Source organism: Vulpes lagopus, chromosome 5, assembly GCF_018345385.1.
Source record: "Vulpes lagopus strain Blue_001 chromosome 5, ASM1834538v1, whole genome shotgun sequence".
Lineage (NCBI taxonomy): Eukaryota > Metazoa > Chordata > Mammalia > Carnivora > Canidae > Vulpes > Vulpes lagopus.
Genome location: NC_054828.1, coordinates 34,313,179 through 34,325,191, shown reverse-complemented (window position 1 = coordinate 34,325,191; position 12,013 = coordinate 34,313,179). Strand labels below are relative to the sequence as shown.

Below are 12,013 nucleotides of genomic sequence, written 5' to 3'. Positions count from 1 at the left end.
GACTCAGGTGCCCCTTCATAATAACTTTTTTTTTTTTAAGATTTTTTATTTATTAGAGACACAGAGAGAGAGCGAGGGAAAGAGAGAGAAAAACAGGCAGAGGGAGAGGCAGGCCCCATGCAGGGAGCCCGACACGGGACTCCATCCAGGGTCTCCAGGATCACGCCCTGAGCGGAAGGCGGCGCTAAACCACTGAGCCACCAGGGCTGCCCCAGAATAACTTTTTAAGGCAAGTCCTGTTATCACTGTTTTGTAGAGAAGGAAACTTAGCCTCAGATATGTTAAGGAACTTGCCTGAGGCTACTGCTATTGGTCTGAAAGTTTATGTCCCCCACAAAATTCATATGTTGAAATACTGGCCACCAAGGTGATGGTATCTGGAGATGGAGCCTTTAAGAGGTAACTGGGTCATGAAGGTGGAATTTTCTTGAATGGATTCAGTGCCTTAAAAATAAAGGCTGCAGACAGCTCCCTCACCCCTCCTACCATGTGAGGACATAGTAAGAAGATAGCTGTCTGCAACCCTTGGTTCACCAGAACCATGCTGGCCCCTTCACCTTGGACTGCTAATCTTCAGAATCGTGCGAAATCGACTTTTGTTGTTTATAAGTCACCCTGCCTATAGAACTTGGTTAAAGCAGCCCAAACACACTAATATAGCCATGCAGCTAGTTAGTGGCAAAGCTTAAACTCAAACCCAGATCTGCCTGATTCCAAAGTCTATTTCTTCTCCATTATCACATAGGGCAGATGTGGGGACCAGATAAGTCCAAAAATGTTTGCTGATTTGTTTCCTTAAATGAATAGGCTTTGTTGGGAGGGTATGGGGAAGGTATGCTTATATAGATTTCCTTAAATATTTCCTATTAATAGGCTCTGCCGATATCAAACAACATTCCCGGAGATGCTGCCAGCCACACATAAAGAATCAACCCTTCAGTAGAAATCTGTCTGCACTGTGAGAGACACAAGTAAATCCACATGTCCAGCAGAGGAAGAATATCATCTCCATGACCAAAGAGAACAGGAACCTCTCCACAAAGCCTTTTCTTTCACATGAATGTGAGTTAGGATGCTGGTTGGTCAGCTATCAATGTTACTACTATTGAACATTGTACTAGAAGGTCTACCCAATGCAATAAGACAAGAAAAAGATCATAAGGAGTCATAAGAAATGAAAAGGAAAAGACAAATTTGTATTGTTTTGTGGTTGTCTACCTTGAAAACTCAAATATATCTACACAAAGACTCTTAGAACTAATAAAAGAAGTCAGCTGGGATGCTAGATACAAGATCAAAATCCCAAAATAAGAAATGTTTCCATGGGCCAGCAAATGGCCAACTTGAAAATAAGAAAAAGATATCATAAAAAAAAGAAAAAGAAAAAGATATCATCTAAAATATCAACAAAACCCATAGAAAAAGTCGTGTAAGCCATTTATAGGGAAAAATTACCAGTCACCATCCACCTGAATAAAAGGAGATGGGAAGACCTAATATTGTAAATGTATCAGTTCCTTGGGATATAATGTGAATGCAATTTCAATTAAAAAAGAAAATCCCAACATGATTTTGTCTTTATGTGTAACTAGACAAACTAACATTTTTATGAACTAGGAAAATCCAAGGAAGCCAAGAAATTATGAAAAAAATATAAAAGCAATTGTAAGAGCTAGCAATTAACGTGTGCTTCCTTGTATGGCAGGCACTTTTCTAACATTTTGTATACATTATCTTTTCACAATTATCCTTGAAGTGGATATCATTATCTATTTTTTAGACAAGGAGACTGAGAGAAATCAGGTAACTTGCCCAAGGTTACTTGGTACCCTTAGGAATAGCAACAGATGCAAGACAATGGAGTAATATCTTCCAAGTACTCTGGGGAAATCATTGTAAGTCTAAAAAATTCTACACTCAACCTCTCCTTTGTAAGAGCAAAATAAAGATATTTTCAGGAATATCAATACTTTCAAGTTTACCAAAGCCCTTTTATGAAAGAACTAAATTCACATGAGAAAAATGAACTCAGAAGGAAGAAATGGGGCATCAAAGTAGCAGTCTCCAAAATGCATTGAATAAATAAAACAAAACAGTGTACAGGCAAACCTGTTTCAATTGCACTTTGCAGATAACTGCATTCTTTACAAATTGAAGGCTTGCAGCAATCCTGCATAAAACAAGTCTATCGGCACCATTTTTGCAACATTTCCTTATATGTCCTTGTGTCACATTTTGGTAATTTTCACAATATTTCAAACTTTTTCATTATTATTTTTTTAAAGATTTATTCATTTATTTGAGAGAGTGAGGGGAGGGGCAGAGGGAGAGAATTTTCAAGCAGACTCCCTGCTGAGCAGAGAGCCAGATTTGGGGCTCAATCCCACAACCCATGAGATCATGACCTGACCCGAAACTAAGAGTTGGATGCTAAACTGACTGAGTCACCCAGGCACCCCGCAAAATTTTTCATGATTATTATATTTGTTATGGTGATCTGTGATTAGTGATTACTACTCACTGAAAGCTCAGATGATTGCATTTTTTAGCAATAAAGTATTTTCTTAATTTAAGGTATGTACATTTTTTTTAGACATAATCGTATTGCATACTTAATATAGTGTAAACACAACTTTTTTATGCACTGGAAAGCCAAAAAATTCATCTGGATCCCTTTATTGGAATATTCACTTTTTATTTATTTATTTTTTTTGAATATTCACTTTTTAAAAAAATATTTTATTTATTTATTTTGAGAGAGAGAGAGAGGAGATTGACCATGCAGATTAGGTCAGAGAGAGAAGAGAATCTTAAGGAGATTCCACACTGAGCGCAGAGCCCAGTGTGGGGCTGGATCCCAGAATCCCGAGATCAGAAAGTGAGCCAAAGCCACATGTCAGACCCTTAACCAACTGAGCCAACCAGGCTCCCCTCCAATACTCCCTTTCCTGCAAGTGGTCCAGAACCAAATCTACAATATCTCTGAGGGGTGCTATAAAGTAGTTAAGAAAAGTGGGACTGAAGGAAAAATATAGGCAGAAAATACAAGGTATCTAATAACACCTTTTATACATGCTGAAGCATGTATATAAGCCACTAAGTTGGCTTTGTGCTTCCTGTGGGCCAAATAAGAAACGGGAAATGTCAATGAAAGTACTCACAGCATCCACAAAACAAAACAGCCAAATTGCTCACAAGAACCATTCCTGACCCTGAGACTTTAAAGACCTTTCCCACATAATTAAGTGGATACAAACAAGATCTAAGACATTGGTCCAAGTAAAATAATTTGAGAAAGAAGTCCCTGACTCTTACAATTGTTTTTTTCAACAACATGATTTAGAAGCATCAGCCTTCCAGAATCTCTTCCTTGAAGAATATAAGAGGGGTCCCTGGGTGGCACAGTGGTTTGGCACCTGCCTTTGGCCCAGGGCGCGATCCTGGAGACCCAGGATCGAATCCCACATCAGGCTCCCGGTGCATGGAGCCTGCTTCTCCCTCTGCCTATGTCTCTGCCTCTCTCTCTCTCTCCTCTCTCTGTGACTATCATAAAAAATAAATAAATAAATAAAATTAAAAAAAAAAAAAAAGAAGAATATAAGAGATAAAGTCTCCTACTTACGATGTATTATTTGAATGTGTTAAAAACAAAACAAAAAACAAACAAACAAAAAAACAACCCAGGCTTCTGGGGATCTTTAGGTATTTTCCAGGAGAATGGATAAGGTGACCTCTGGCTGCCTGTGAGGGTACCTGGTGGTTTAGGATGTGGGCCTTTTTTCCCAGACTGCCCCAGAATCCCTCACACTAAATATTGCCACCTCCACTAAATCAATTCATTTTGCCAATGCATGGGATCACTCACATAGCCAGGCTTCCAAAAAATAATTTATGATTGTGTTTTCAGAGTAATAAGCATCAAGAGGGAATAAGCTGTTCTCTCCCTTACCTGTTCCATGGTGAATCTCTGACCTACCCACCCTGAGATTCCATGTAATACAGAGGTCGATGGGAGCCTGGAAGATTTCCCTGGGTCTTCCTATGCCTCACACTTCCCAGACAATGCCAAGAGCAATGAAAGCCCATACTTGCAGGGCTCTGAAGACATAAATTGCTTTAACTACTTTAAAAATCCTGCCTTCTAGCAGGACTGCCCTAGGATCCCATGGAGTTCCTGAACTCCAGGCTGCCTGGGAAGCTTCTGATGAATTCAGGAGACCTTTTGTGGGTACAGCGGGCTCCCAAGGGAAGGTGAGCTACCTCTGGCTAAGTCTAGAGCAATTTCCAAGGACTTCCGAAGAGAAGTGACAATGAGAGACAGAAGAGATGGAAGACAGACATTTTATAATTAACTAAAATATCAGTTCTTAGTGAAAGTACAAAATACTTTGCCTTCCCTTTTCTATATATTTTTTCCTTATAATTAAAATAATATGGGATCCCTGGGTGGCGCAGCGGTTTGGCGCCTACCTTTGGCCCAGGGCACGATCCTGGAGACCCGGGATCGAATCCCACATCAGGCTCCCGGTGCATGGAGCCTGCTTCTTCCTCCGCCTGTGTCTCTGCCTCTCTCTCTCTCTCTCTCTGTGACTATCATAAATAAATAAATAAATAAATAAATAAATAAATAAATAAATAAAATGAAGAATATATTGCTGGATGATGGTAGACAGTAGTGATTGAGATGTAGGCTTTGGGCACTGACCTGAATCCAAGATCTGATTCTAGCACATCGTGGCTATGCAATGCTGACAAGTTACCCCTCTGATTTTAGTCACATGAGAATAATAGTTTCATGAGAATAATAACAGTACTTACCTCACAGAGTTTTGAAATGAAATACCATATGCAAGTGCTTTGTACTCAATAAATGTTTGCTATTACCACTGAAAAAAAATTTTTTGACAAATACTGCCAAGCACAAAAAAAACTCAAAAACACCTATAATTCCACCATCCACTTCGATATATATAATCCCAATATTTTCTGGATATATTTTCAAAGAGTGAGAGTACAGTGCTTTCTATTTCATAACTTGCTTTTAAAACTTCACAACACACCCTAAGGATGTTCTGTGTCATTCTGTATTCTTATACGGTATGATTTTGAAAGGCCACATCGTTTGGGTTATTTTACTTCTTAACAATCCCTGCCCTCCCTCTGCTCTGCAGACCCACACTTCATGTACTTCCAACCCACTGGACCCTTCAGCTGATAACTGGCTGCTTTCTATTAGCTAATTGGGGATGCAGTTTCTTCTTGCCATCCAGACTAACTGCTTCTTAGCCTCCACTGGACTGGCCTTCACTATGTCCCCATCATGCAGGACAGCCTGTCCGGCTGCACAGCCAACACTTGTGACAGATGACGAACCACCCACTTCAGGACTGCATGAAGTGGCATGAAAGCTTAATAAGGCAGAAAGGCAATTTCTCTCCCAAAAGCATAAGGCTGACTTCTAGAGCAGTAAATACACTATTAAAAAATTCTCAGGAAGAGGAAGAAACAAAAGATTTTTATCTGAGTGCATTGTTTTTCTAACTAACAGGGAAAAACAAGTTCAAGACTTACAGGCTTTCTACTTGAATGGGAGTTAACAACACTTCTTATCAGTGACATTTTGAGACCACAGTAAAACCTTACTGATTCATACTAATGGGGAACTGTCAAGCTGAATTAGTGGAGAAAATGAATTACATCCTTTTTAAACTAAATTCCTGTATTTCTAATGAATTCTTTTTTTTCTTTCTTTCTTTTTTTTTTTTTTTTTCTTTTTTAAGAAATCTATTTCCAGAGCACATGGGTGACTCCCTAGGTTAAGCTGCTGACTGCAGTTCAGGTCAGGATCTCGGGTCCTGGGATGGATCACCCCCCACCACCACCACGACCATGACCACCCCCCCAAGTCAAGTCAGGCTCCCTACTCAGTGGGGAGTCTGTTTGTCCCTCTCTTCTCTCTGTTCCTTCCGCACCCTCCAGGCCCATGCTCACATTCTCTCTCTCTCTCTCTTTCAAATAAATAAATAAAAATCTTAAAAAAAAAAAAAAAAAAAACAACAACAACTCTACTTCCAAATGGTTCAATCCCTTGACCTGTTTTGACAGGTTGCTCAGCACCTGACCTTAATACATTTGTTACAACCATATTTAGTGTTCACACAGAAAAACGGGAATGCCTCCAGTTCTTGAAAAGAGCTTTCTCCCTGAAAACAATAAAAGTTCAACACCCCCTGTGGTTCTGCTCGCACAGCTCACTCCTCAGGAAAGATTGTTCTTCCTCTAAGTCATGTGGACACAAACCCCAGCCGGGCTCCCTCCCACCTCCCTCCAGTTCTGAGTGGGCAGAGGCTGGCCTTCAACCCAGATCGGTCCCTAAGACCAAACCCAACCAAACCCCTCCAGATGCCAGACCTGATGGGTCCAGACCCATCCGAGAATTAACGAGCTCCTCCCTCCTCAGCACCCAGAGGACGAAGCCTGCCACGGAAACACTGATTCAACCCGAAAGAGACCAGACATAAAACCGCACAAATGAACTAAACATTCACCACCCAGTCGGAGGCAAGCTCGAGCAGCAGCCTCTAAGCGAGGCTGTTTTCCCCTTTGTGGTCCTGCTCATCTCAGCCTCTTGCGCAGCCTGGAGAGGGGGGGGGGGGAGCTGGGGAGCCCGCGGGGGCGCCGGGAGGGCGGGTCACACCTGGGCTGGGGAGGCCCCGCGGCGGGGCTGGGGCAGCCTGATGGGGCGCCCTCGGACCCCCACCTCCCGACGACAGCTGAGCGGGGCACGAAGCACTTCTGCAGGGATCAGGTTCTGCTCCGGATTTCCCGCAAGCATTCTGTTTTACCTCCCTTCTTTTCTACTGTGTTTTTTTTTTTTTTTTTCCCGGCTTTTAACTTTTTTCGGAATTAAAAAGGCTAATTACATGAAGTCACATTATTCAGAAAGGAGAGTTGGAAAAGCAAAAAAAAAAAAAAAAAAAGGGCGGAGGGGGGCAAACCTGTCCAGCCAACCGAAATAGTAAAATCCTAAGCAGGGAATGTACTTTCGCCCCCCCTGGGACCCACAGGGACGCGCGTGCGAGCCCGTGCGAGCCCAGGGCACCCTGCAGCCCCGCGGGGGAGGCCCCTGCGGCCCCGACCCGGTCCCCGCCGGCGCGGGAGGGGGACCCACCGCCCCCAGGGAGGGGCCTCTCGGGTCGGGGAGTGCTACGAGCCCCGGCCCCCGCCCCCGCCCCCGCCCTCGGAAGTGCACCGGGTTCTTTGCTGTAGGAGTTTTGCGCGTCTTCAGGGCCGCCCCGGGGCCCGGCGCCCCCAGCGGTGGGTGCAGGGGGAAGGCCGGGGGGCGCCCCCGGGGCGGCGGGGGCGGAGGACGGCGGCGGGGACCCGCGGGGCGCCGGCGAGCCCGGAGATGCCCGCGAGCCGGGGGGCGCCCGAGTTCCCCGCCGCGGGGGGCGGCCCGCCCCGGACAGGACAGGGGGATCCCCAAGCCTCCCCGACCGTCCCCTGGGCCCGCCACTCACCCGCAGCGCTGCTGGGGCTCCGACGCCGGCCGCCGCCATCCACCCCGGAGGAGGAGCAGGGGGAGCGGAGGGGAGCGGAGGGGAGGGGAGGGGGGAGGGGAGGGGGGAGGGGGAGGGGAGGGCCCGGAGCCGCCGCAGCCGCGGGGCGGGGAGGGGGCGGCCACTCCGCGGAGACTCCGGGCCCCGCCCCGCCCCGCCCCGCTCTCCGCCGGCCCCCTTCTCTCCTCGCTGCTCTTTCCCGGCCCGGGACCCCCCAACGTCCTTCTGGTGTCCGAGTCTCCATTCTCTTCCCTCTGGAGCATCTTCCTTCCCTGGAGTCTCTGGCCTCCAAGGGGGGAAGGGGAAGAGCCTGCTCCCTCCCACAGGAGCTGGAGACGGGGCTAGGTCCGCGGCAGCACAGGAGTGTCGGACGCCCCCTGGAAGCAGGAGGCTGGGACCCTAGGCAGCCGACCTGCACTTTCTGGGCCTTTGTCACCATCTCTGAGTGTGGGATGATGGAGGCAGGGTGTCTTTGTGGTCATGCTTTCCACGCTGCTTCATCGAGGCTTTGTTTGGTTTTTCTCTTGTGATTTGGAAACTAAAGAATCATTTTTGAACCGCCTATCGAGTGCCTCCTCTTTTCCCTTCAGGTGAGGACCAGCCCTTGTCAGGGTAAGTGAAAGGTACAGGCAGGACCTCAGCTTCCTGGGTGAGTCAGTACCCAGGAGGAGGACACTGCACGGCTTGCGAGGGGTCAAGCTGTGTGGATGGGGCAGGAGGTAAATATTTACCGATGCCTCGTAGGAGCTGCCTGCAGAGTACAGAAGAGAAGGGGAGCTGTCCTCCCAAGGCCAGTTTGAGGGTGGCTTCTAGTCCCTATTCCATCACCTGCTAAGAGTTGACTCCAAGCAAGTCATCTGGCATCTCAGCCTCTTACACAAGTGAGTCTGCTTCACTGGGAATCAGTCAGAATGAAAGGAGTGCCTGTGCCTTTTATCCTGGAGGGACATCCAACCCCAGGATGGGAGGCCTGGACTGGGTTTGAACAGACTCAGTGCGGGGAGGGAGGAGGACATTCCAGACCCTGGGCCTGGTGCTTTGGAGGCTGGCAAGACTGGAAAGCTTAGAGGAGGTGGGAAATGTTTGGATGGAAAGGTGAAACTGGCAGAAAAGAGGAAACCCTGAACATTTTTAACCAAAGGACTATTTTGATCCAGGTGGTGTCCTGTTCACTTTTGTATTCCCAGAGCCTGGCATACAATCGGTACCAATAAATTCTGTGAACTCAAAATGGCCACTGAAGAATATTGACTCAACAGCCTGAAAGACAAACTATAGTCCAAGGAGAGGACTTAGAAGGCACTAATGAACATGTATGTCAACCTGAAATGCTATGCCTGGATGGTAGAAAGGAAATGAGGGAATTCCGTTGACACTTCCTTGCCTTTGCATAGCAATGTGATTCTCTTTTAAATGCTTTCAGGTGTAGGCTTGTTTCTGACCTTGGATGGAGTTCCTTGGTGAAATAGAAAAGATATTCAGTATATTATTCAACCACCAGCCTGAAACTACATTCAGAGAGGGCACAGGCATGCCTGAAGTCATCACCAGGATGTATTTAGGATACTTGTATTCTCAGATAAAATTTCTAGTTTAGTTTATGCTTAAAACACCCTCAGGGAACAGAAAAAGGGCCTGGGTCCTCCTCTTTATTTCCTCCAGCTTCCATCTCACTGACCGTCAAGGGTTGAAGAAGGGCATGAGAGAGAACAGTAAGTCAACTGACAGGTAGCTTCTCAGAGACTATTCTGTGGAACCAGACAGGTAATGGCCCCAAGTCAGCCTTCTGGTGAGGAGCCGAGAGAGGTGCAGAGTAAGAAGCACTAACGAAGAAAGAAGCAGAGGAAGGGAGGAAAAAGGTGCCTTGACCCTGGGCATTCTGGCTGAAGCTCCAAACAACCTCCTCTGTACTGTGAGCGAGCCAGGAGGCCTTCTGGGGAGGCGGGCCCATCTCAGAAAATGCTCGGGTAACAACCTGAGAAAGGACTCCTACAGGAAACAATACCACACTTGACAAATGACAATCATCACTGTATTTAAATAGAGTTCTGAGTGCACCTTTTTAATTCTACCATCTTTGAGTAAGTATTACGGCTTTGAATAATAGTAGGTTGCCCACCTGGTGGAAAAAAATCTCTTTGGAAACTTTGACACTCGATAGGACCTTCATTTTTTAAAGACCAAATATAGTTGGTAGAAAACCACTTATCTTCACAAGGGACTGTCCCTCCCTGTTCTGTGTGACTCATCGTTGCCCCAAAGATGGCCACTTTCACACATACAGACTTCTTTCTTGTAACTCCACCACATATTTCCAAAGACTCCTTTCTGGCAATGCTTCATTGTATCCAAATCTGGTGGTAAACAGCTCAGCCTGGCCTCAAAGAGCTAAACTACCACAGCCTTCTATCACCAGCAGGGAGCCCATTTTACTCCACTTCCTGTTCTTTTCCTTGCTCTGCAATAAGTAGACTCTCAGACTAACTCATTCTTTTTATTAACAATTTTTCTTTTCCTGGCAGCCTTTTCACAGAAATCATTTAAAACTTCCATACTGTTTAACAAAAGGTCCCCAAAGTGTCTGTAGATATGACCTAGTAGATTAAACTTGGAATTCTACAAAACTCAAATCAGCTGAAACAGTCAGGATCAATTAATATAAATTCAAACCGGTTTGCAGAAATGCCTGCAGGGGACATGGTTGGAAAAAGCGAGTACTTCAGATTTAGGACAAGCTTAGCCCTAAATGCTTGATAAAAACATTCCTCTCTAAAAACCATACAAATCTCTATTTATATTACAACATGCATTCAAGATAGAGGGAAGGCTTTTGGAAAACTATATTCAAAAAAATATTACCAAGTGGATGGCTTCAACAAAAGTGAAAATGAAACAGGGGAAAAAATACCACCATTTTACATACATGATGCATTCTGACCTGATGTCTGAACAACACACTATTTTTAAACAACTTTTTCCATGAGGAGACCTGAATACTCTTTAGATAATTTCTAGAGATAAACAAATCTTCATTGTCAATGAAAATCAATGATAGTCACAGGGTTGGTCACTTACTTCAGAATGGCCCAAGGTTGGCTCTCCTTTGTTCTGGATATGGGACACTCTTAGCTGCAACTTGAGCTACAGGTGGCCAGTGCCTGCTTCCTCAAATGTTTCCAATTAGTATTTACTGGCTGCCTGCTACAAAACATTCTGCTAGACACAGTGGGAAAGCATGGATAAAAGCATGGTTCTTGCCTCATGGCATCTGTAGCTGCTCAGGAGACAGCACACATCATGGCGACTGCATGAGCTATGTTGATTAACAGAAGAGGTGTCCTGAAGAAATAAAAGAAAGCTGAAGAAGAGGGTGAATATTCCTTAGCATCTGAGCAAGCCATGAGTGACATTTTGTTCTTTGTTAGTTAACTGAACTGTGTGGTTTCTATTCTTGGACCTATGGTATGTCACTACTCAGCTATTCCACTGGTGTTTAGGGAGCAGGGAGGTTGAGTTCAGATTAAAGCTCCTGGTAAAACAAACACAAAGGTTGGAAGTGGGGGAGGTGCCTTCGAGACCCCTAGGCCCACAGACAAGACAGTAGCCCCCAGCCTGTTTCCACCCAGAGTCAAATCTTCTAATCCCCTCCTTATGAAAACAGTTATTTTGACGCTCAATAGCCTTTTCTTTCAAAGATTGGAAGAGCTATAATGGGTTTTCCTGCCCTAATGCTCTGATTGCCAGTTAATTTCCTAATTTGGAGCTAATTACTAAACTGCTTAAAAATTTAAGGCACAGGCAACCATCTACTGACAAGCTTTCCATTTATCACCATCGTGTCTGAGGACATGGCCCTTAGCCGAGAACAGAAGCTTCCTCCTCTATCACAGAACAGACTCCTCCTTGTCAGGGTGGCTCTGCCAGATGGTTTCTTAGCCATCACCAACCAAGTTGCTCTCTTCATATGTTAAAGTTACAGAGGAGTCTGAAGCCTTTCAAGAGCTGGAAGCAGCTTCCAGGTTTAATGCTGCATAAAACAAAACTATAAACCGCACATTTTTCTGTCTGGGGATTTTTATTATAAAGAAGGCTTTAATTCATAGTCCTGTGGAAAGAGGGTTGTTTTTTTTTTTCCTCTGTTTTGCTGGCTCTCTTAGCTAACTGGCTCCTCATTCTACTTATTTTTTTCCTCACATTTTTATTCAGAGATAGTGTAGCTGAGTTTTTGTTTTGACGGATAATGAATTTGGAAAGTGGTCATGTTATTAAAAGTATGTTAGTTTAGGGGCACCTGCGTGGCTCAGCGGTTGAGAGTCTGCCTTCAGCTCAGGGCTTGATCCTGGAGTCCTGGGATCAAGTCCTGCATCAGGCTTCTTGTGGGGAGCCTGCTTCTCCTTCTGCTTATGTCTCTGCCTCTCTCTGTGTGTCTCATGAATAAATAAATAAAATCTTTA

General features: G+C 45.0%; 1 protein-coding gene across 3 annotated transcripts in view; it reads right to left on the bottom strand.

The window, feature by feature from the left end:
- STON1 (stonin 1) overlaps window positions 1-7,927 on the bottom strand; it is a 50,052-nt gene extending 42,125 nt beyond the window's left edge. Inside the window, exon 1 of one of the 3 annotated variants that reach the window (XM_041756460.1) lies at window positions 7,521-7,927. In XM_041756460.1, coding sequence (XP_041612394.1) covers window positions 7,521-7,803 — 283 coding nt within the window. In that variant the 5' untranslated portion in view covers window positions 7,804-7,927. The remainder of the gene's footprint in view (window positions 1-7,520) is intronic. The other 2 variants (XM_041756462.1, XM_041756464.1) reach the window with 2 other exon arrangements.
- Window positions 7,928-12,013: the final 4,086 nt, after the last annotated feature.